The sequence below is a fragment of the Pezoporus flaviventris genome, unplaced genomic scaffold (genome assembly GCF_033815535.1).
Source record: "Pezoporus flaviventris isolate CSIRO_AGI_PZ_B2104156 unplaced genomic scaffold, CSIRO_AGI_Pfla_v1 ptg000007l, whole genome shotgun sequence".
NCBI classification, from domain to species: Eukaryota; Metazoa; Chordata; class Aves; order Psittaciformes; family Psittacidae; genus Pezoporus; species Pezoporus flaviventris.
In genome coordinates, this window is record NW_026892555.1 from 22,155,976 (window position 1) to 22,180,398 (window position 24,423).

Here is a 24,423-nt window from a genome sequence, read left to right on the forward strand (position 1 = left end):
GCTATTTTCTGAATAACAACATTCAGCATTTTCCTTCTCTGTGTACGTATTAACAGAACTGTGATGCTCTTATCAGTGTAAAAGAGATGAGAGATTACCTTTATCACCACCATTAAATTACTAAGAAATGGCAGTGGTGAGGTCAAACACTTGGAGCTAAGGAGAAAATATCACCTTTTACCTTCTGAACATCAGGGATCTCTTCAGTTTGAGGAACAGAAGCAACTTTCTCTTCATCTACCCAGTTTCCCCACTCTTCTGCAGGTGCATTCCAATCAGAACTGGGATCAGCTGAAGAAAGTCCATCTACAAAGATTATAAAGATTTTTTAGGAATGTCTCCTTACTTTAGCAGGTGCTATTTGATAGTTTAAAAATGAAAAAAAGAGAATCTATGCATAAAATAATTTCTTGGTATCAAGGTATAAAGATTAATTTCCTGTATTTATGAGGGAAAAATACTAGATTTCAATGACAGGTGGAAGACTTTTGTAAGTAATGAGTATAACAGTTACTTTACAGAGCTATCCTATTACAAACAGCAGCAGCTAGCTAGATGCAATCGCTTTGAGATATTTTTCTAGACTATGTGAAGAGCGACAAATTTAAGGGTTGTTCTCTTAAACGTTCCTAGTTTGTGAAAAAATTAAGGTGAGCTATAACACTGATCAATCTTACCTTCGTAAGAATTCTTTACAAGTCATATCTGGAAATGGAAAGCTTACAAGATGACTTTTGACTCGGTAACACTTTCCATTTTTAATAACCTTTATTCTCCAACTAAAACATTTAAGTCCCCCTTTCATTCTGCTGTCATTCATTTATGATGGCACATATCTATGTTGTCACACAGGAATGACAGATCTAAAGTGTCATCTACGTAAAAAAAAATATCTGAAGGGAAAAACTAAGCCTTAGACTCTGTTTAGTAGAAAGTACAAGCCACTTTTAAAAACAGAACACCATTTCACATTAACATCACTAATATTTCTCAGCCTCAGTCTATGCCAGATTGAAGGAGAAGCAGCAAACCTGGTCTGCCAACTACAGTAGGATTCAGATTAAACATGTGAAAACTAAGTCGAAATGAAAAGCAGTAATAAAACCAATTAAATCTATTGGCAAGCATTATGAAACAAAAAATACATTAAGAGACCTTAAGATTACTTATTAGCCTTTTTCACCTCTTGCTTTCATATAAAAATATTACTTCAATTACACTTTGGACACTAAAATTCACCGATTTGAAAGAAGCCAATTACTGCCCAACATAACACTTCACAGCTACTGCTCTTTCACTACTTGCTTATAAAAAAAAAAAAACTAATAAAATTAGTAGTGTTTGTACATAATTTCCTTGTCTGAACCAGCTAGTGCAACAAGGTGTTAATCTGTGCATTACATCGGCCTAAACATCCATTATTTCCCTATTTCTATTCATGTACACTTAATTAACTGACACCTATGACCAAATTACTGTATTAACAGAAGCTATAGCCATAAACACTCTATGTTCAGAAATGTGAATGAATTATGCTTTTGATAATATGCAAAACTGACTGCTTTCAAATTATTAACTGAAATATGCTTCCCTTATCCTTAAGCAGGATAAAAGACAAAAGAGAAGTTTCAAAGTGTTCTGGTATCTGAGCAGGCATGCCAAAACTTGTGCAGTTAAGGACTGCATCAACCCATTCCACTTCTGCAGTCATTAAACAAGAAGCTGTTCTCCGAGAAGGTAACATGCAAGGTGGCTTTTCTGGCCAACTTCTTGAACAATTTTTCAGGTCAATGACCTAATGAGAGGCACTAAATAGTTTCTCTCGAACACTCTTAGATCTGACTGAAAAGAAGCTGTCAATTACAAAGCAGAACAAAAAGTGAATTTAAGGCTAAAAGCTTTCTCCACGTGTAATGTTTCCTTAACAAATACTTAGGAATGGCTATAACTTTATGACACTACAGCCCAATTTATGGAGAGACTGTGGTAAGAACTACAGGAATATTTTAAAATTGGCAGGGAGGGGGAAAGGGAGAGTAAACACTGATTTGCTACAATTCCCAAGTAATTTTAGTGATTTCTAACCTGCATATGCTTTCCATACATATAATAGCTTCCTAACTTTTGCTAAATAAGAAAGTAAGTTCGATCAATTACAAGAGTCTTATGTCACATAAGTTTTCAGTAAGGTACAAGCATGTAAAAGCAAAATGTGTGACTCAAATACAATCTGCTAAATATGTCTTTTGCAGACTTGCAGTAAATTTTCCTTATCATTTGCAGTAAGACTGCTTTAAGTGATTACTAAGATTTTCTAGCAAAAGCCAGAAGCACATTAAAATGCATGAGCTCTCTTTCACTTCTGCATTTCAATACCTAAATATTTTTCCTAAAAATTAACCATTTTCTGTTATCATTCATCAAAACACTTCTTCCTGCTTCTTCAAACAGTCGATTAGCTTTAAAGCAGTAAAGCATTCCAGGTTTCTCTTCAGATGCTCACAACTGGCTAAATACAAGTAACTAATATAAGAAACTACACTTCAAAGTAATGGTAATTAACAAAATTTTCTTAATTAACATTTTAGAGGAACATACTTAACCCAGACCATTCGTCATCAACAGGAGCTTGAGCATGACTTAAATCCCACTGGAAATCAGAAGTACCAGCCTGAGAAACTGACTCGCTGTTGGATCCTGAAAAGGAATAAATAAAATTGTACTTGTATGTTAACAAGCTCCCCGAGTTTTCTTGGACAAAAAATCCAATCAAAGTAGGAAAAGAAGACAGAAGGCTCAAAGAAAAAAAATCTGCTTCTATGAACAGCACAGGACAGGAAAACTACAAAGCTTTTGAAAATTAAGATATATTCAGAAAACAAGGAAACTGAAGAAGGAAGACAAAATTAAGTCCTGAGAAGAATATGGAAAAAAAAGAGGTAAGGGTGAATAATAACAGTCTATAAGGCTTTCAGCAGTCTCCTCAAACTGAAAAAAATACAATGAAATATTACTACCCCGTATCAGTAAGAACACTTACAGGGAGCTTAAATGAACAGTACTAGAAAGAAACCCCAGTAATTACATTGCAGATATAGCAATTAAATTATTCATTACTAAGAATCCAATTGTCATTTCAGATACAGGTTTTCAGGAACATAAAAGCAGCATGACAAATAACACTAAGGCCAATAAAAGCCATGATAACAGAAAGATTTAAAGACATCTAACACCATTATTTTGAGGAAAAAAAAAAAAACCAAGAAACATTCCCAAATAGAAACAATGTTATTAAAATAAAAAAATAAACCAAAAAACATTACTTGTGAGACTGAAAAGAAAAAAAAAAGTCATTTTCTTACTTTGCGACTTACTTTGGAAGTGAAGTTTAAATAGGGCAATAACTACCTGGGTCTTTATTTTATAAACCACCTCTGCAAAATATCCCTGGCGGTGTTCAAGGCCAATTTGGACAAAACCTTGGGTGGCATGGTTTAGTGTGGGGTGTCCCTGCCCACGGCAGGGGGATTGGAGCTAAGTGATCTTAAGGTCAACCAGGGATGGACTCTTCATTAGGGACTGCAGTGACAGGACAAGGGGTAATGGGTTAAAACTTAAACAGGGGAAGGTCAGATTGGATATAAGGAGGAAATTCTTTCCTGTTAGGGTGTTGAGGCACTGGAATGGGTTGCCAAGGGAGGTTGTGAATGCTCCAGGTTGGACGAAGCCTTGGGCGAGATGGTTTAGCGTGAGGTGTCCCTGCCCACGGCAGGGGTGCTGGAACTAGATGATCTAAAAGTCCTTTCCAACCCTAACTATTCTATGATTCTATGAAAATATACCTCAGATGACATGAGCCTCGACATGTTCTCATTTTTTTTGCTAGCCAGCCACAAGTAAGTAGTAAATATTTATTCATGTGGTCACTTTGCATTACAACATTGTTGGCTAAGGGGCACCAAAGATGCTGAATATATTTCACTGCTTTCACACTTCTCTTTCAATTAAAGTCAAATGGTAATATTGCAGATGAAACTCAGCTCAGCCTTGTCCCACTTTATTAACTACACTTTCTTAAGTTTTAGCCTCAAGACCGAAGGTGAATTCAAGTGGCTCCCTTTGCAGGTAGGGAGGAGATCCTGCCCCTCTACTCTGCTCTTGTGAGACCTCACTTGGGAGTATTGTGTACAGTTCTGGTGTCCTCAACATAAAAAGGACATGGAGCTGTTGGAACAAGCCCAGAGGAGGGCCACGAGGATGATCAGGGAGCTGGAGCACCTCCTATATGAAGATAGGCTGAGAAAGTTGGGGCTGTTCAGCCTGGAGAAGAGAAGGCTGCGTGGAGACCTCATAGCAGCCTTCCAGTATCTGAAGGGGGCCTATAGGGATGCTGGAGAGGGACTCTTCATTAGAGACTGTAGTGATAGGACAAGGGCTAATGGGATAAACCTTAAACAGGGGAAGTTCAGAGTGGATATATAGAGGAAGTTCTTTACTGTGAGGGTGGTGAGGCACTGGAACAGGTTGCCCAAGGAAGTTGTGAATGCTCCATCCCTGGCAGTGTTCAAGGCCAGGATGGACAGAGCCTTGGGTGACATGGTTTACTGTGAGGTGTCCCTGCCCATGGCAGGGGGATTGGAACTAGATGATCTTAAGGTCCTTTCCAACCCTAACTATTCTATGATATGTTATTTTATTATAAAACACTGTTTCATCTTTTTCTTTAAGAGAGCGTCTGTAAGATTTCATTAAGTTCTTTGGACCTTGGCATGTATTTATAACTTCTTTGTTATCATGGCTCATATGTGCCCAAAGAATGAAGCACGCATGAGCCAGGACACTGATATTGAGTTCCACAGTTAAAACTGTGAAGTGCAATACAAGTAAACAGACTAAATGCAACAGCACTGGACCAGCTACTTACTAGAAGAAAATGTCCACGCCAAGATCATTAGATTAACTAGAATAAGCAAGAGCAAAAAACCTGACGTATGATCCCTTTATCGTATAATAACTCACTGCAGCATTTATGTCAGTAGTTTAACACACAAGATTTGTTATAAAGCCAGGTTTGCACTCTGTAGCAATTTCACCCTGCAAATAAGAAAACCCCAGAGCTCAGCTTTCCCACCCGACATACAGAAACTGAAGACTTCAAAGCCTGTCTATGAAACTGAAGCATTACTTTCAAAATAGGTTTCTTGAAGGGGAAAAAACCCAACCATAAAATAACAAATCTCCCAGAAGATCAGGGTAAGAGTGTCTTAGAAAGCAATCTTGAGATCTCCAAACTGAGACACAGCAACACTGAGCAATCTCTTATACCCATTATTTAGACTTAACACACGAACAGGAAGGCTAAGTACGAAATATCACCTCCTTATTGATCTACCTATTGATTATTAATTTACAACAGTTACTTTACTGCGTAATTTCAACATAACAAAAAAGCTTTCTGGACTTCCACAGAACATGTTTTCCACCTGTTTCCAGCTACCAGTACGATTTTTGAATAACAATGAGAAAGATGCACATCAGTAACACTTGGCAAATTCTATTTCCACCTGGTGGAGTATAAGAAAGTGCGTGTGTGTGGAAATTAAAAAAAAAAAAAAAAATCTTTGGAAGGGCATGGCATACATACCAGAAACTCCAGGAGTTAATCCAAAGGAAGAGAAAGAAGTAGAATTCTGTTCAGAGGTATTAATCCTTGCATCCACATTCCAAGCAGCTGTGGGGGAAGGGAAAAAACAAAAACAAAACAAACTTGACACTGCTGGCAATGCTGAAAAAGTTATTTAACTGTGAATAGGGTCAGAACCAAAGTGGACATTCCAGCCATTTTAACATTTCACACAACCGAGGGCATTATTTTGGTTGTTACATCAGATAATCAGTGCTGAGAGAGATGTGACTGTATGAATGCTCAGCTTAAAACAATTTTCAAGCTTTCTAAGATCTTCCCTCTACAGCATTTTGCATACAGAAATTTCTCACAAAGGAAAGATAAATCGTGTTCTGAGCCCCACACTATAACTATTCTTTCCATTACTGTAATAATTTAAGTTACTGAAAAGCATATTTATTAACTCTGTAGATGAAACCTAGCTTGAAGCAAACTGGACATATGTTAAAAACCACAACTGAGCTCAGAACAACTTCTGACAAATAGGAGATGCTGCTTAAAAATTAAGATACACCTGCCTGTTAAGTGCAAGGTAAAAAATAAGCAGAAATAATCAGTAGCACTAATGTGTCAAAAGTAACAATGGGTTAGAGTAATAACTTGGATTTATTTAACTGGAGGGGCAGGTGCTCAAAACTGGGCAGACTATTCCAGATGAGGTTGAAGAACTAGACAATCGCTATCCCCAAGCTACTGACTCCTGTTAATACAGCCCAAAATACTGTTGCTGTCCTTTGCTGCCAGGGCCTATGGCTGGTTCATGTCTAGCTTCGTGTCCACCACGACCCCTTATACATCGAGCTGCTCTCCAGACAGTCCTACCCAGGTGCAGCACTTCACATTTGTCCTTGTTGACCCTCCTCAGTTCCTGTTGGCCCATTCCTCCTGGTTTAGATCCCTCTGGATGGCACCCCTGATCTGGACGGCATCAACTGCTCTCCCCTGCACCTCCAATTCTGGTGTAACCTGGGAATCTGATGTGAATGACACTTTGCTGTCTTCTCAAAGTCATTTATAAGGATGGACATAGACAGGACAGCCCTGCATATCCCTGCAATATCCCCCTTGTTATCAGCCTCCAGGTAGAACAGAACTCATCAAAAACTTCCTTTGAGCCAGTTTTTTGACCATCCTAACTTGGATACAACAATATTGTGAGAGACAGAGTTGAAAGCATTACTGAAGTCATCATACAAGACATCCACTGCTCTCCCCTCACTCACAAAACTCTCCATTTTACCAGAAGCAAGTCTGCGTGGTCAGGCACAATGTATTCTTGGTAACAAAATCAACAACGGGCTTGTCAAAGTCACCAAGAACTACCTTATTAGAATATACAGCAGAATACAGCTAACTGGAATATGAATAAAGCCCTTTCCCTCTACTTGGCAACAGTTCACATCTACTTCCAGCAGTTCAGTCTCTGGAAACCCATTTCAAGATATGCGAGACAAATAAGAGAGGTCTAGATTAAAGCAACACTGCTGACTACAGAGAAACTGTGCTTTCCATAAGACACTAGGATCACTTACACTGAACAGTGGGAGGGACCATACTGCAGCATCTACTATTACGTTCAGGACTGCTGCCCAAAGAAAAACAAAGACTTCTCCTTTCATTATTATTATGGACAGTACAAGTTATGAAGGCAAAAAATTGTACCAGAGAACACTGAAAACAATTTCTAATGAGAAAAACAATGTAACATTAGATATCAGGAGAGCTGAACAATCTGTGACTGGAGCCTAAATAAACACCCACCAGAAACACACACAGTTGATTTGACCATGTTGGATCAACAGAACAGACTTATAACCTGGGTTTTAAGGCTTTAATTAAAGAAGAAAGTTACACTTCAAAATTACTTAGTAATCGCTTTCAGAATTTTAGTAAAGGGGTATAAAAAGTCTGATTCCTTCTCAGAAATAATTTTATTTTAGTTATTTATTTTACAGTTATACTGTAAAGATATTAAGCCATTAGAACTAACAGTAAACAAAAAGCTGCTTAGTTCACAAAACCACTCCATGATACTTCTACAATATATAAACATTAAACTATTTTAAGAGATTCACTACTAAAAAAATATACTTATCTAAAAATGTTTAAGTGAAAAACATTTTCTTTGGAATAGCTTACCAATAGGTGTGAACAAAGAACGTTCTTTCCAGGGCCTGCCCACCAGGGTTACACCCCAATCCTTTCCATTTCCATTAGCATCTCCAGTGTCCTGGCCCCAAGCCAATGTCTCAGTCTTCCTTTTCCCAGCTCCAGTTGAAGAAACAGATGTCCATTTCTCCTCCCCTACACCAATCTGTGAGGAGATTTTTACAGACTTCTCATTCCAGCTTCCTCCATTTACTGTATGGCTTTCACTCAATCCTGGAGAAACTTAAATACAGGCATAATGAAAGCATTATATAAAATAAGAACTGGATGAAGAATGAAAACATGACTTATATGCATATACACTTAAAAATTTAAAAAAAAAGTACAAATGAACAGCAGCTTTGCTACACCAGTGCGATACAGAAGAGCTGCTGCTCTATCTCAGCTGATTTTCCAGTTCAGATGACATGCACCATCTGTCTACTAACTTGAAGGGTGAGGAAAAAACAGCACTAAACTGCATTCTCCTTCCTGCATCCCTTTTTTTATATGGCTGGTATCTTGGTGAACCAGTGCCTCTACATTAGAAAAAAAAAGGGGTGGGGGTGCTTTCAACACTGACAGGTAATTTATCTCAGAGTATGGCAATGATTTGTGAATACCCCCATGCAGTAAATTGAAAGAAATTTCTATTCCGTAACTGCATACTTCCTGTTCTCTAAGCAGGAAGTAGAAGAAATGAGCAAGGATTAGAAAATGCTTTCTAAACGCTACACAGGATTTACAAAGAGCACAGCTACCATACTGACCATAGCATCCAACAAGATTAGAGTTTACAAAATCATGGTAACACTCAAAATAATTTATAAGCAATATATTTGACATTACACTAAGGTAGAAGACCACAAGAATTTACTAGCCATGACAAGTTTAAAGTATACTTTGAGAGAAGTCAGAAGATCATTATAAAACTTTTTTTAATATTATATATCCTAATGGTCGCGTGGTGCACCCAGCCTGACCTCCTATATATCCCAAAGCTTTCTCAAAGGGCTTTGTATATCATCAAATCCTCTCTATTTTTATAGATGCAGTGTAAACAATAGAAAAACTGCTGATTTACAGATAATTAAGAATATCTGCATACTGCAAGGGTCACACTTAAATAGTCAGCCAAAACGTATCATATGCCAACAAAAATTACATACCACGTATTTTTTCCTCAAATGAACTCATAGCTCAGGCAGCATGAACATGCCACACTGACGGCAGCCTCACTGGCAAGGAATTAATTGCTGAGGTGAAATATCCCTAGATTTTCTCAAAACAAATCACTTCCAAATACAGGCATCTATAAGGTCAGCACTGCTGCAGCTAAAAGCACTGCCCTTTCTCTACAGCACTAACATTGTGTCAATAAACATCCTCTAAGGACAATATGATGTCTCAGCGGATGGCAACAATAAAAATAGCAAAAAGAGACAGAAACCAAACCACGGCTGGTAGAAAAATACCTTTTTGCATTTTTGCAAAAAGACAGCAGAAATCTTGAAGCTTGATCATCCTATGTTTATCATACTACTCTCCCGTCACGTACATTTACCTTCTATGCAATAAGCAAGTTTTCACAGAATCACAGAAAACTTGAGATTGGAAGGGATGTCCAGAAGTCACCTAATTCCACCTTCTGCTCAAAGCATAGCTGGCTGCAAAATCCTACTGACATTATTGAAGCTCTGGAAATCATAAAGGCTGATAATTCAAAGCATCTCTGAGCAATCTTATGTAGAATTTTTTTTCCTCACGGCTAGCCACAATTTCCCGTACTGAAACTTCATTATTGCCTCCTGCCCTCTCATTATGCATGCCTGAAGAATACAGGTTCCTCCTTCTGTACTATGGTCCAGGAAGTTTGCACATAAAGTAGAAGCTCTGAAAAACTAGCAAAAAGCAATTCACTTTCTGGATCTGGGTTCTTTCAATAACTCATTTATTGACTTAATTATACTAACTACTTTTCCTTACAGCATCACCATTAATGTTGTCTATGAGTAAGAAGCAACCATCTTGATTTATTAACTAAGCTAATTAACTTCAAGTATTACTACAGCAATATCTTTTATTAGAGAACAGCTAAGATTCACCAGTTGATCACAATCTAAAAATAGCCAAATATTTTCACATGTGTGTATGATATATATGTCATGTGTATTTATCAACATACATTTAAGTACTTTCAAAATGAATATATTTAGTGTGCCTTTCAAAAGGAGCACGCAAAGAACTGAGTTACCCATGTATACAATCTGAAGCAAGCACAAGGTCTGCAATAGTCAGGACTGGTATTTTTGAGCTCTTTGCAGTTATCAATATTTGAAGCTTTAATTTGAGCAAATAATTCATTAACACAAAAAAAAAAATCTGAAAAGCTAGTATAAAGAATTTAAGCAGAGCTTGAGAATAAGCTTTGCTGTTCCGTAGGTAACCATTTGTATAATAAATGATCTGTCTTAAAATTCTAGATACTGAATCCTTTTCCTACACATAAGACTGTTCAATCTGTTAAGAAATAACCACAACTTAGAAGTATAACGTCTGAATAACCAAAAAAGCCAGCTGCATAATAAAGTTCCAGATCAGCAACTGCGCAAAACCCTGCACTAACAATTTGTGTTTCACTTCTGTAAAGCACTTTTCCAGTTATTATGGATGCCTAATAATGAAAGCCTTTACCTTGTGGAATTGATGACTCCCCCTTTGCAGGTTTAGAACTGCTAACTTGCGCATTCAGAAGAGCATCACCTGATTAAGAGAAGGAAACAGAATGGTTTTATTCCCCCTCCCAAATGGCAACACCTGAAAAAATCTTCTAAAAAGAACATAATTACTGATACTTTAAGAAAAACCCCAAACAAGCCCAAACTATGCATACATCAAAGTAAATCAAGACATTTCCAGAAAACTCAGCGATAAAAATAAATTATCCAATTTTTATTATTTGTACACAGAATGAACTCAAAAAAGATTTAGGCCCTATAAACGAAGTAACCACAGATTTCAAACAACTCTAGCTAGTTTCCCAAGAATGAAGAGCACAAATCTAAAACAGAGGTTGTCATTTTCAAGCAAAGGGCAGCTCTACGTATTTCAGAAATATATCGCTATTTCTAATTTCTACTGTACCATGAAAACACTAGAAACAACTGAATGCCGTTAGAAAGCTACACTGTTTTCAGATTGTTTTAGCTTCTTAAACCATTTCTCACTAGCAGCCAAATATGAATTCCTATGCCTACACACAGTTTAAATGAGCCCATGCAGTTTTTTTTCTGAAATAGTAGCAACCACAGAGCCTAAAGCCAACATTTCCTCATTGAATCCTTGGCTGTAGTAATTGATCTACCAATTCTCAGCCAGATGGGCTCCACCAGTATGAACAGGTTTTGTATAGGTACTACTAAATCTATGTTGGAAAAAAATTGTCTACATGTTAAGCAGTAAATGAACTCTAAGGAGAACTCATGGGCATAACCTTCCCACAAGGAAGCATCTGAAACTTTTAGCTGGCTGCCTGCAGTCATGCTGAGGGTGCCTTTGAAGTTTCCAGAAACATAAAGGGCAGAGCCAGCAGAACAGAAGGGAAGGAATGGGGACATGGGCCCATGCAGCTGTGCAGCTACTGACAGAGGTTGAGCGCGGAGGCCAGTGTCTCAGCCACTTGCTCCAGAATATTCTTTCCTGAGACTCCCTGTAAGTGTGGCTCAAAAAAAAGGGGGAGTTTTGCACAATGAAAAGCAGCTTTATACAGCTTGAAATAATTGCCTCAACAGCTACACCTCTAAATATACTTAACCACACATCCAAAGAGAGTCACTATTTAAGCATTCAAGTAAAGTTATTTTTCTAGAACACATTCACAGACCTATGGACCACCATACCTTTATTTTTTCTGAGACCAACCGGAAGTGATGCTGTAGGCATCAGCTGTTCAATGGATACAGTAACTGTATTTTCCACCCCTTGGAGATTTGATTCTGCTGAGGCACCGTCGGTCAGCACCTTGTCTCGCTTACGCTGTTGTCGTTTCTCTCTGTTACTGATTTTTGTTTCCCAGGCTCCTAAAACATTCCCCAAATGAAAACATCACTAAATATGTTAGAGAGTAAAAAAGAAAGAATTTTAGCTTGTTTCATATCAAGCTTAAGTCTGAGTATAGGCTGAGTTTAAAAACCACATATGTGGCAGTCAGCTTCAATATTAGCTTGAAAACATGAACAACTGGCCAAAAGCAAGTTTTTCTGGGTGCAGTACGGTAATACTTCGCTTCACAGAGCAAAACATGAACAAGGGCCCTGCTATTCACAGTTTTTCCTCAGGTTTTGTAAGTTAAAAAAAAAAAAAAAGAAAAATCAACTGAAGCTATTAAATACTGCTGTTTGAAAGGTCATATTTCCAGATATAATATACAACTATGATATTATGATAAAACTGTTTCTTTATATAGCACAAACAAGTAAATCTTATTTAGCAATTAACCCAAAAGATGTCTAATTGCATTTTTGTGCATTTGTTTTCAGTACCTTCATCAACTTCCTTTCCATCTAGACGTGACATATCCTGAACCGTTTTAGCATCTCCCTTTGATTTCTTTTTTTTCTTTGACTAGAATAAAAATAAAACATTATCTTAATAATTACTTAGTGATCACTTATCACAGTGATTTAGAATTCCTTCTTTCCCCTAATCCCCCCAAAAAAACAGAGGAGTAAACTTGAAACATTTTCCTGAACAACTCTCTATACGGACAGCCCCTTGAAAGGAGTACTAAACAATACTAACTGCTAAACATAATACCACTGAATCAACATGAAAGACTTGTGCAGTGCAAAAATGGCAGGCGGATGGAACAACTACTTATGCTACAGATCATAAAGCCTGGTGGAAGAAGTTATGCTGAGGGAATCGCAGTCACAGAGGAAAATGGACTCTTTGGCACGCAGATCCCACCCTGGCAAAATCTGTTTTGTGCAGAAGCAAGTATAAAATTATACATGGAGAAATAAATAATGTCAGTGACTCATTTAAAAAACAGTGGGTAAGAGAATTCCAGCTTGGAAAATGACTTCTAAACAGGAACAATGATTAGGGTCCATGCAATAGATACACACGATTTTTTTCCAAGGTTTTGCCAGTTATGGCTTTTTGGCTATACAAGCAGAGATAAATAAAGAGGAACAGAGATGACTACTTCTGCAAACAGTTAGCAATATAAAGTGTTATAAAGATAACACTGAGAAAAAAAGATGAAAAATGACCAAAGATACTGGGAGAGAGTATATTACAGAAAACCTTGGAGTTTAATCTTTTGATAAGCTAAGTGATAGCAAATTGACCTGACTACCAAAGAACTAGACTCAACAGCTTTTCACTATTGTATAAAGATGTAAGAACCATCAGATAAACCTGAATGAGAAAAAACCCAGGCTTTTAAAAGGAAGATGGTTATCCGTTCAAACGTTGTAAGGGGAACTATTCACTGATTCACTGTATCTGGAATATTCAAATAAGGATATTCTAAGGATGGCTGGATGTCTTTCTGGAATCCATGCTTTTGTCAGAGTAAGATTAGTAATTGTCAGCTTTACACCCGAGTTCAAACTGTATGATATTCTAGTCTTACATGTCCAAGAAGAATGTAACAACCTTTCTAGAATTCAGAACTGGTAAAAGCTAAATTATTACTCCAGTTGCAGCTGATAACGAATGGGCCTACAATTGCATGGAGTTCATATGCCTCTTGAGTTAGCATGCCCCGAAAGTATCATGTAGCTTCAATGTAAGTACTGAAAGCAGTATAGCTTGATAGTGCAGCACCACAGATAATTTCACTGCTTATATGCAATCCTGTGCCAGCACACCTACAACAGTTAGGGAACTGTCTTAATTCATGGTTTACTAAGAGACCCACAATACAGATGCACACAAACTGAATTATCTTATTTGCTCAGTAGGGTACCTTTACCAACATACCAGCAACCTAACTTCTGAGAAAGCAGAAAGTCCTCAAAAGAGGAGGGACAGTTTCAAAAGCACTCTGATAAAAATTAGTTCTAAGAATATGAACAAGCCACACTATTTGCCAGAACACGTTATAAGGAAAGAATTAAAAGAGGAAACAAAAAACAACATGAAAAACAGTTACAAATTGCTTCTCAAAGCTCAAGCAGAGGAAAGATTACCAAGTTTGTACCTACGTCTCCCATTTTCAGCTACATTGAGAACAGAAACTGACCTCTTAGAATCTCCCACCCACAAAGCTGTAAACTACCCAACTGTCCTCTGGCACCAAGAGAACAACTGAAACTACTTCAGAAGTCTCTCAGGTAGCAGTTTAAGATGACTGTTCCTCCCAGTTATGCCTCCAGTTTCTTAAACAATTAAAGTAGCTCCTACAGAGGTATTGACATTAAATTGTACGCTTCTCACAAAACATGGAAGCTTAACAGTTTTAAAAGCAAGTTTTATTAACAAACACTTATTAAAAAGATAAGGAATTCAAATCTTGAAAATACATTTACTTTTCCTAACTTGAGTTACTAGAACCTTACCTGAAAAAAAACACAGAACCCTAATTAGTTATCCAATTTATTTCCACCTACCAAACTTAGTGTTGTTAACAGTCACTATCTGTAAAAACTGACAAAACCAGCAAGAGATGTTAAAGGTTACTGATCAAGATATCAGTGATTCTGCAGAAGCATACTCAGTGTCACCTTCTGCAACACAGAAAGCTGCCAGTGTTGGCCCTGCCACCAGCCAAAGAGCACATGAGGAACTCCGCAGTCGTTAAGATGCATTGTCCTCTATGCAAAAACAATGGGAAAAAAACCACCTTTCTTCCTCATCCCTAATAGTCTGTTTTATTTCTCGTATTCAAGCAATTGTGTGTTTGCAAATGGAACGGGCAATAGTTTTAACATCCCAAATCTCATGCAGAATTAATTATTAGATACAGTCCTTTGCACTAAAAGAAAACAAAAAAAACCCAGAAAAAACCCAACCAAGAAACCCTAAGTTGTGCGAGTCACTAAAATGGAAAGAAGGAAAGAGACTATTCAGTGTCAAGAGAATCATAAGCCCACAGTCACAATCCAGGTATTACCCAAAATTTCCCACCCCCCCCCCCCAAAGTGAAACAAGAAGACACAAATTACTGAAAAACATGCATGAAATTCATACCCCTGAAGCAGCTAAGAAATAGGGAAACACAAAGGGAGTGCGATTTTCATTAAAAGCATATATTCAAGCACAAAAAAAAACCCCAACATACTCTTCAGGTTATAGATTATACATATATCCACAGATCTACGCACATGCACATACTAATTAAACTCCACATTGACTTATAGCACCCATTCCAAGCTCTTTGTCCCACAAAGACACACAGAACCCCTTATAATCTTCTTAGTAGGTTTATAATGTTACAAATGCAATGGATGCCCTGAGAGGCTTAACCAAATAACTGAATGGCTGTGAAGTTACCTGTTTAAAGAAAGTTCTTGGGCATGCTTTTAATTGGAGGGTAACAATCATGCTTGCCCAGGGTTCCCCAAGTGATACAAACCCTTTAATTAGTTAAAGAAGCTGCCTATCCATATAGTGATACTGATTTCCTGGAGCTGCAGCTTCAACTCAGTATTTTTAAACTCAGGTCACTATGTTTGCAATTTTAAAGTAAAACTCAAGTTTAGTATTTAAACACCATACCTATTTGGAAACCTGCTTGAGATAAAGTCAAAGTTGAAAGGAAAAATATACTTAATCCGTCAAGATCAAATTTCATTATGATCTTGAAAAACAAAACCCAAAAGCAAAACAAACCACAAAATCCATCTGATGTGTGACACATGGAGGAGAGAAAGAAATGTGCAGCATGAAATTTTAAGGCAAACCCATTTCACAGAAAAGTCTATTTGCCAGTGCTAAAAATGTTTAGAGCCCTATAGCCAAGTAACAGGATACAGTCTTTTAGCCAACATACTATCTCCAGAAGAAGTTATTATAGAATAGTCAACTCAAAGCTCAAATAACCTAAACAAATTACATCATGCAACTACTGTTTTCTGGCTGTTTATGCATAATCATTTATTTTTCCAATACTCCTCAGTACAGTTAGAACAAACCCATTTTGTTCAAGAAAATAAATCAGAAATCTGTGACAGCAGGAACATTTCATGCACAACGTTAGCAAAAGGACAAAACCAGAAATTATTGTCAAAGGCCTATCATAAATATATTCATGTTGCCTACAAATGATAGCATTTATGATAAGGCCAGGAGATACAAGTCCTCACAGTGAAAAAAAAACCCAAACCACTGCCATTAGTATGGTTACCTCTTAAAGCTACAGACCAAGCTTTTAAAAAAGGTTCTTCATGTAGCTATTAAATTTGCCTAACAAAAAGTTCACACCAGACTTCAAAGCCTGTATTTGTCATCAGAAATTAAGAACTCTAATCACTAATGGATACATCTCACAAAAGAAATAAGCAGACACATGGTCTTAATCCTTTGAGTAGCAGTCCCCAATTGTTAGACTACAAGCCACTTAACAATACTAGCATTACATTGCACCTCCAGAGAAGCTCACAAGATGAAATACAAACTTTATTTCTGCAGGCTTAACATCTTCACAAGGTGAACAGGGGTATCAGTATTTAGTGGGGGGGGTGGGAAGGTGGGTTTGCTTCATGCAAGCATTCCATGATAAGGCATGACTTAAAAGAAAATACTACTTTAGCTCTTTCCAGCACTAAATCAGATTAGTACTCTTCACAGTAAGAGCTATGCCTCTTCACTCATGTCAGTAACAAGATTTCAAACCAAAAACAGAATTATTAGCTATTGAAATAACATGCAATAAACTTTGACATTGTCATTTCATATCCATAACTGACCTTTTCATTCTTCTTTTCTGTGTCCACAGGCTGCTTTATATTTTCCTTACGGACAGCATGTATTACTTCATCCTCAGATACATCAAGGAAAGACCGTCCATTAGGCTGTGTAAACAGTAAGTGTGAATAATAATGAATCTGGAGAAAGCAGACTCTCACTGAAGTGCAACTATCTGATGACTGAAAAATGCTTACAAGATTAATGAGTAAAGCAGACAGAATCACAGATTGATGCTCAAAATATCTACTACATTTCTGTATTTACCAAAGACAGAAATGAGAAACAAAAGAAAAGAGGTCTCCCCATTTCACCTCAACACTGTTCAACACAGGAATTGCTTCTCAAAAGGTAAATTTCTGGAGTTACCAGCTTTCAGAACAGCTACAAAGGACTGCAATGGTTCTGAAAACCAATTCAGAACAGCTACAGTGGTATGTGCCATAAATTATCTAATTAAATGAACACATTTACCACACTGCAGCAGTTCAGCAACGGGCAGAATTCTTAAAACAATTTCTACCTATGCATATCCCTCAGAGCTCATTACCTTCACAAGTTAAACTTCATAGTAGAACTTCATAGTAATCAAACACGAAGCATGACTAAGCATGACATCCCATTGTTCTTTTCAGACAGAGTTGATTATAGGTATTACATTAGTCTACCATTTTCCCCTCACATAATAAAGGAAAGAAAATTAACATGTATTAATTAACATACAAAGTTAAAACTCTGGGCAGTTATTAAATTAGTCTTTAGTAACAAAGGCATACACCCTAACCCACATATTCCCTATGCAAAAATATTAATAATATTTTAAGTAAAGTTTATTGTTAACAAAAAGCTATGACTGAATCCCATTCATGATGATTCAGATAAGATTGAAAATTAAGACATTAAGCATACATAACTACTTCATAGTTACTTTAATTTCTGCAGTTCCTTTTAAAATAAAGCCTAAACTGTCTTTAGTTACGCTTCTTATTAAAAACCTCAAAGTTATTTTAACTCTGCATCACAAGAACCTGATTGCCTTTAATTAAAACAAAGGCCATGTACAAATTTGTGTGACTTACTCCTCCAAATACCAGATCTGATCCTCAATTTAACCAGTACAGGTTTTTAAGTTTTGCCATGTTATATTATGCTTGACTTGGCACGACTTCACCGCTGCGTAGCATAGTATTGCTTACTGAAGTTAGACAGCATGCCAACTTCTTATTTTCTAACTATTAATAGAAATTGAAAGATCAGGTCACCTAAACCTTCTTCTTCTGCAACAACCAGTTTAAACTAGACTTTTTCGTATCTAAGATGCAGCACGTTTCCATGAGCGCTCTGAAATGAAGCGTATCTTACAGATCTGGGTCCCAAAACTCCAAAAGCGCCCCTCAAAGAAAGCTCACAGTAGTTGATTCCACAGCAATACTGAAGACCTGATAATTCAATCTTGAAAAAAATGCATTGCCAAAAATCAGTCTGGAACCCGTCTATTTTCTCCAGATTCTGCATAGCAATTTTATTAGTAGCATGATGTCTTTCAATTCACATTGATACCTGTGACATTTAAGATCTTAAGCTGGAGATAGACTATTTCTAAGTTATTTATCCATAGAGTTAGATAACAGATTGCTGCATCCAATACTGGACTTGTGTAAAAAATCTTTATAGCCAACTAACCTTTTTAATTCTGTACCTTGTTTTGTTCTTACATACATATATTAAATCGAAAACTACTTTTTTAATTACTCTCATAAATTCAACAGATTAAAGTTTTAATCTTTAATTTAAAAATGAATCAAAACAAAAAATAACCCTCAGCTCTCTCTCTGAAACAATAAATTAATTCATGTCCATTAAGAACCCTCTGGAAAAATTCATCCACATGACTCTTTTAAAATGCTGTCTGATCATCTATCATGTAAACAACCATTAGAAATAGGTTTAAAAACTTGAACTTTGAGACAACTCTCCCCAAATGTATCCCTGAATTGTAGCAGTCTCCTTTTCAGTGGAAGCTTTCGACATCCATTTTCTGCCCACAGATGAATCACAGAATTTTAACAAAAATTCATATGACCATTTTTGGTTATACAAATTATAGTAACAGAGGCAGGAAAGAAAAAAAGCTTGCTATAGTATTCAGAAACATTTCTTCTAAAAAACAACTACAGCCAAAAAGACTAAGTTTAAAACTTGATAGTAATATCTTAAACATCCACTGGCAATATGAATTCATTCAAATTGTGCAACTTATTATTTGTCATTTTAATTTCCTCAACCCAAAAGCTACAGGGAAGGTGCAACAAGGCAGAAATAGTGCTGTTAATAACACTAACTGATTTTTGAACACATTTCTTGTCTGCTGATCTTAAAATCCCAGTATTTAAATAAAACATTTTCACACACATTCACTTGAAGGCATTAAGATAATCCAGAAGTAAAATAAGTTTTGCTTAGACTGTTAAAACAAAAACCGCTGTTCTTTAAATATGGTACAGTGCAACAGATACCTCAGTTTCACAACTTCAAATGGCAGTAATGAAATTGCTAGCGTTTGAGTCTTACAAGGCTGTATTAACTAAAGTCCTTAGTTACACATTATAAAGATATGCTTACTTAGAACATCTTTGGCAAATGAAAGACTCTGTTTACCAGTACTATTTTCTGTAAGCTTCTCTGAAGAAACTTTTCTCTGAGCAGTGAAGAATGCTACAGCCCTGCTTCTCCTGCAATTTGACAATTAACATATATGTAAACCCAACACGTGAGTATCAGCTGGAAGTATGAAAGAGTCTTTATGGGGTCTATTTTGAAGTGCAATAAGCATAAACCAGTCATAGCCTGAAAAGCGCTACTTGGTCTGCTTGGAAGAAAACTCTCAAATGAATGAAAATGCTTTTACTAAAAAGTGTAGCCTCTGCTGTCCAGGTGTGCTCCAAACCATAGCAAGAACATAGTCAATTTGGTATTTTCTGGATCCACAAACAGATGGCATGAGTGGCTTTCTAAAGCATTAGTACAGTATGCAAAACAGGCACTCTCAAATTTCTGTGGTGTTTTGCAGATTGAATACAATGCACATAAAAGCAGTCTCACGTTTATCTACTGAAGGTTTGAGAAGCACAGCAATTATTCAGAATGGAGAGGAATTAAAATTAAAGCTAAAGTAAACTTTTGAAAGAAAAAGAAGTCTAAATGAATGCTAAACCATTTCAGTTTTTTCCCCGCCTTCCTCAGCAAATAAACACAGGATCTCATAGTTGCTATTGTACCCATCCAATGCAATGCTATTCAACTAAACTTATTTTACTAAAAATATTAGGTGAGTTGCACCCTACCTATACAGAAACTGAATAAAGCCACATGCAAAACAAAGCAGTAATACTCTTCCTCAGAAAGGGTACAATGAAGAATACTTCTGATCCTGATGAGTTACGCATTACCTGCCATACGATGAGCTCAGTAATTCTGTATTAAAGTAACCCTACAGCTTTTAATTAGACATCTGTAGCATGCTCTTTAATTCTACAGGCCAGTTGCTCTAAGCTTTTTGAAGTGCCCACAATGGAAATTTAGACCCTGGCACATCAAACCTTGTAGTAAATCTACTGATAACAGGCTTACTCTTTTCCCTTCACAGAACCTCAGTAAGTGCACAGAAACACAAGATAAAAATGACTAGGCAGCAATCAGTATGAATTTTTGCTGCATCTTCAGATTTCCAATATTATTTTGAGAATTTATTATGTGAAGGTTGGGAAACATGCTAATATAGGTCTCTGTGAACTTCTTTTGGAAAATGAGCATAAGGCAAGTCTATTAAATTTTGCCACCCATATAAACTTATTTGCACCGCAGTTAATGATTTCAGTTGGTACCTTTTTTTTTTGTTTACAGGTTGTTTTTTTTTAACACAGAAATAATGAACAGAGTACTACAAAACCAGCTATAAACATATTAACAACACAGACAGCTGAAAAACTATTTTACTCTTTATGGAAAGATTTGCTCTTACATAGACTTACTTACCTTTATTCTTGAACAAACCAAGCTTGAAAGTGCATGAGTATCCATATTCACCAAAATGTCAGTTAATTTCTATATAAAATTAATACAAAGTTTGCTTTTATGAAGCCCTGCACTACAGAGCATTGTCAAGTTTGTGTATCTATGTCTTTATCTTCTGTTGAGGCGGGTTTTTTTTAACATCTTCAATGATGACTTGCAAGAGCTCATGCTTTGTTTTCATACTGGAGTTTAAAGAAAATAAAATAAGGAAAATTAAACTGTTTCTAGGATTAGTCTTCATTTTCAAGAAGGCATAATAGATCTACTAAATCTTGAAGAATTTGCTGGTAAAGGTGGCCAAAAAAATTGCATCTTCAACATGCCTTCTCCAAAATGGAGACCTAGCTACACTGCAAAGATTGACTCACAATGCTTCCTCTTCTTGGTACTCTGCATTCAGGCTCTTGCAACTTCCAGAATAAACTTCAGTAGTTCACTGCTCAAAGACAGACTGGTGCTGTACACAGGCATCTTCTCTTCTTGTAAGATACTCTAGCCTTAAATTCTCACTAAAAAACATACCCTAACTTCTCAAGTCTTAACACTGACAAACTCAAATGAAGGTACAAACCCATTTTCTCTGCCTTTTCTGGTCATTAGGGAAACAATCCATGTTTTATAGAGCAAGATATAATTAAAAGATGCAGTTGTAACAGGCAGGAGACATCTGCTGCACTTTCATTCCTATAATCCATTTGGACATAAATAGGATTACAAACATACTAACAATACAAAAGCTATAGAAGCAATCCTTTTGAGCCCCCAGACTATAATACAGTAAGGCAGTTGATAATTTTTACATTTTACTAATTTTCTCATGAAGTGTAAGCATACTGTCAAAGAAGAAAAGTTCCCACACAACGTGCCGAGGATTGAGAAAAAAGGTCAGGAATGATCTGTTTCTGCAGGGCTGCTAAGACACAGATTTCCTTATTAAAAGAGATGATCCTTACTGAACAACTAAATCAGACATATTCCTACTGAGGCAAGCTCACAAGATTGACATTAACATGTTCCACCAAGAAGACACAGTGAAAAGCCTTACTCAAGTTTGAATCATCACAGCATTTATGGAGCTTTACAATGATGCTTCCAATAGTCTACACCTGCCTGGACTGCAACTCCTGGCTTGAAATTCTAAGCCATGCTAAGGTCTCCACTACTTGCTCCTAACCCTGAAAGCATTCGATGAAAAATAATAATAAAAAAATTATGATTTTCGTGTAATTAGTCTTTCCATTAACAAGCCTCTAAGAAGAAACGAGCTTTTCTCTCATCACCCTGGACTCTTAACATATAATTTCTGCATGTGCGCGCTGCTCCTCCAGGTTTCAAAGCAACAGAGCAACCCAGACGACACATGACAGCTCCAGAGCGGTCAAGACCCCCCCATCGCCTCCAAGGGCAAAGAGCACCCAGGTGAGCAGCACAGCGGTTCAGGGGGAGGAGCTCTATAGCCTCCAGACCCTGCGGCCAGGCCTCCAGCTCTTCTCACCAGTGCCTATTGCCCGGCAGGAGTTTCACCGAGCAGGGGCCACAGGGACAAGGCCTGGGGAGAGGCACACCCGGCGCTCGGCGTCGCTCGCCAAACGCGACTTCCCCCTCGCCTTCCCGCAAGGGACCCACCGAGATCGGCCGGTGCCACTACAATCGCCGCCGCCGCCGTCCCCATCCTGTCGCCGTCAATGAACCTTTCATGCCCCCTCCCTCCGGGCGCCCGGACCCGGCCGCCTCCCGCACTCCACCGCGTCCTTCCGCCGGAGCGGCGCGGCCCCCGCAGCCCCCCTCACCCGCGCCGTTTTCTCCGATAGCTTCTTCCTGTTTCGCTTCCTCTGCTCGTCGCCTTTCAGGTGCAGCTGCCCGGGGCTCGGCCCCACCGCCTTGCCCTGGCCTCCGCCGGCTGTCAGGCCCGCGCCGGCCGCCTCATTACTCTTCCTCTCCGCCGCGCTCCGCGCTGGCTTCCTACGGAGGCCGCCACCGCAGGCCACAGCCAAGAGCAGCCCCAGCAGTCCCAGCCCCAGCGCAGCCGGTACCACCAGGGCGAGCCAGGTGGGCAGGCTCTGCGGGTCGAGGCCCAGCTCGAGGCCCAGCTCAGCACGCAGCAGGCCCAGGCCGCCAGACAGGACGTCCCGCACCCGTGCAGCCGCCTCCTCGGCCTGCTGGGCCACCGCCTCTTGCCAGCTCCCCGCAGCCATCGCGGTCCCCTGCCCCGCAGAGGCTCAAACCGGGCGGGGCGGCGAAGGAGCGCTCAGGCTGACCGCATCGCAGCCTCAGGAGAGTCCCGCTCGCCCGCCCAGAACCGGAGCCGCCGGGGGCGTGTGTAGACGGGGGGTGGAAACAACAGGACACAAGCACAGCCTCGGCGGGACGCAACTGCCTCAGCCCGGGTCTCCTCCTCTTCCTGCCCGCCCTCCGCCTATGTACGCAACGTCACCGCCCCGCCGCAGCGCGCCGCCGCCGCCATCACCGCGAGGCTGACGCCTGAAGGGCGGACATAGAACTCCCCAACGCCCATCTCCTCCTACTCCTCCTCCCCCTGCCAGCCCAGCCCAGGGCGGCGCCGGCCGCGGGGAAAGGAGAAGAGCGGTGCGGGGAAAGGGGAGGGGGGGCGCTGGGGGCAACCTCGACGTGGCAGCCAGGGAGCGGCGAGGGCCGGGGGTTGCGTGGCCCCTGCTGTCGGGGCGGGAGACCCCGGGGCGTCTCCCGGCGGGCTGAGGTGGCTGCTGGCCGGAGGTCAGCGCCTCTCGGCAGACGCTGGTGTCTCCCTCGGGGGCACTCCCCACGGAAGCGTGCGCGTGCCGCGGAGCGGGCTGCCCCCGGTCCGCCCGGCGCGGCGCCCTGGGACTGCCTCGGATCCGCGTCCCTGCCCTAACAGGGCGTTGCTGCACCCGCATCAGCGTGGGTGTATCGCCACAGTAACGGTCATGACTCGGCTCTGTTTTAGCCTGCGGTTGCTCCAGAGGGGCGGTTGCGGTGCGGACACGGTAACCGTTGGTCTGTGGGTGCTCTCAGCCGCCGTGTAACTCCAGGAGCAGCCCTGGGGCCATAGCAGGGGCTTCGGGACTTGCAGGTAGATAACCCTTCCTGTCAGGCTTCAGAGGCCGGGACCAGGGCTTGCCAGAGGTCATCCCTTCTGCAGAGGTGTTTGAAAATGTTGCCAGGAAAACCCCAACCCAAAACCCCAGTGTACTTTTGCTTATTGCAAGGTAATAGAACTACATAGATTTTTATTTACAAGCCATATTTTGTAAGTTCTTAACTTCCACAAACTGTATGAATATGTCAAATTAAACAGCTGCATGAAAAATACAGCTGTGTATCACGATGGGAAGCCTTTTGACATCTGGAACTCCAAAATGATATTTCTCCACGTACTTTAAAAATGAGTCAAAAAAAATTTGCCCGCAAGATTTTGTCTTGATTTTTTCATCAATCCAGCCTCAGCATCCAGGGTTCCTGCAGAATTTGAGCTATCAGAACCTCAGAGCTGGCATTGTTGAGTGGCTTCATAGTGACCATGGGCTTCTGCAGTGGTGCGTTGCTGGAAAGTAATGTATTCTGTGCTTTCCATGAGCAATTGTAAAAAATACTCCTCTCAG

The 24,423-nt window shown here is 39.3% G+C and overlaps 1 protein-coding gene across 3 annotated transcripts in view; it reads right to left on the reverse strand.

Moving 5' to 3' along the window:
* Nucleotides 1–23,128, reverse strand: part of MTDH (metadherin) — a 36,821-nt gene extending 13,693 nt beyond the window's left edge. Inside the window, exons 1-9 of one of the 3 annotated variants that reach the window (XM_061448051.1) lie at nt 22,615–23,128; nt 16,753–16,857; nt 12,376–12,457; nt 11,734–11,913; nt 10,529–10,597; nt 7,826–8,077; nt 5,645–5,731; nt 2,599–2,697; nt 182–306 (exon numbers count right to left, since the gene is read on the reverse strand). In XM_061448051.1, the coding sequence (XP_061304035.1) occupies nt 182–306; nt 2,599–2,697; nt 5,645–5,731; nt 7,826–8,077; nt 10,529–10,597; nt 11,734–11,913; nt 12,376–12,457; nt 16,753–16,857; nt 22,615–23,019 (1,404 nt within the window). In that variant the 5' untranslated portion in view covers nt 23,020–23,128. The remainder of the gene's footprint in view (nt 1–181; nt 307–2,598; nt 2,698–5,644; nt 5,732–7,825; nt 8,078–10,528; nt 10,598–11,733; nt 11,914–12,375; nt 12,458–16,752; nt 16,858–22,614) is intronic. The other 2 variants (XM_061448049.1, XM_061448050.1) reach the window with 2 other exon arrangements.
* Between the last annotated feature and the right edge of the window lie 1,295 nt (nt 23,129–24,423).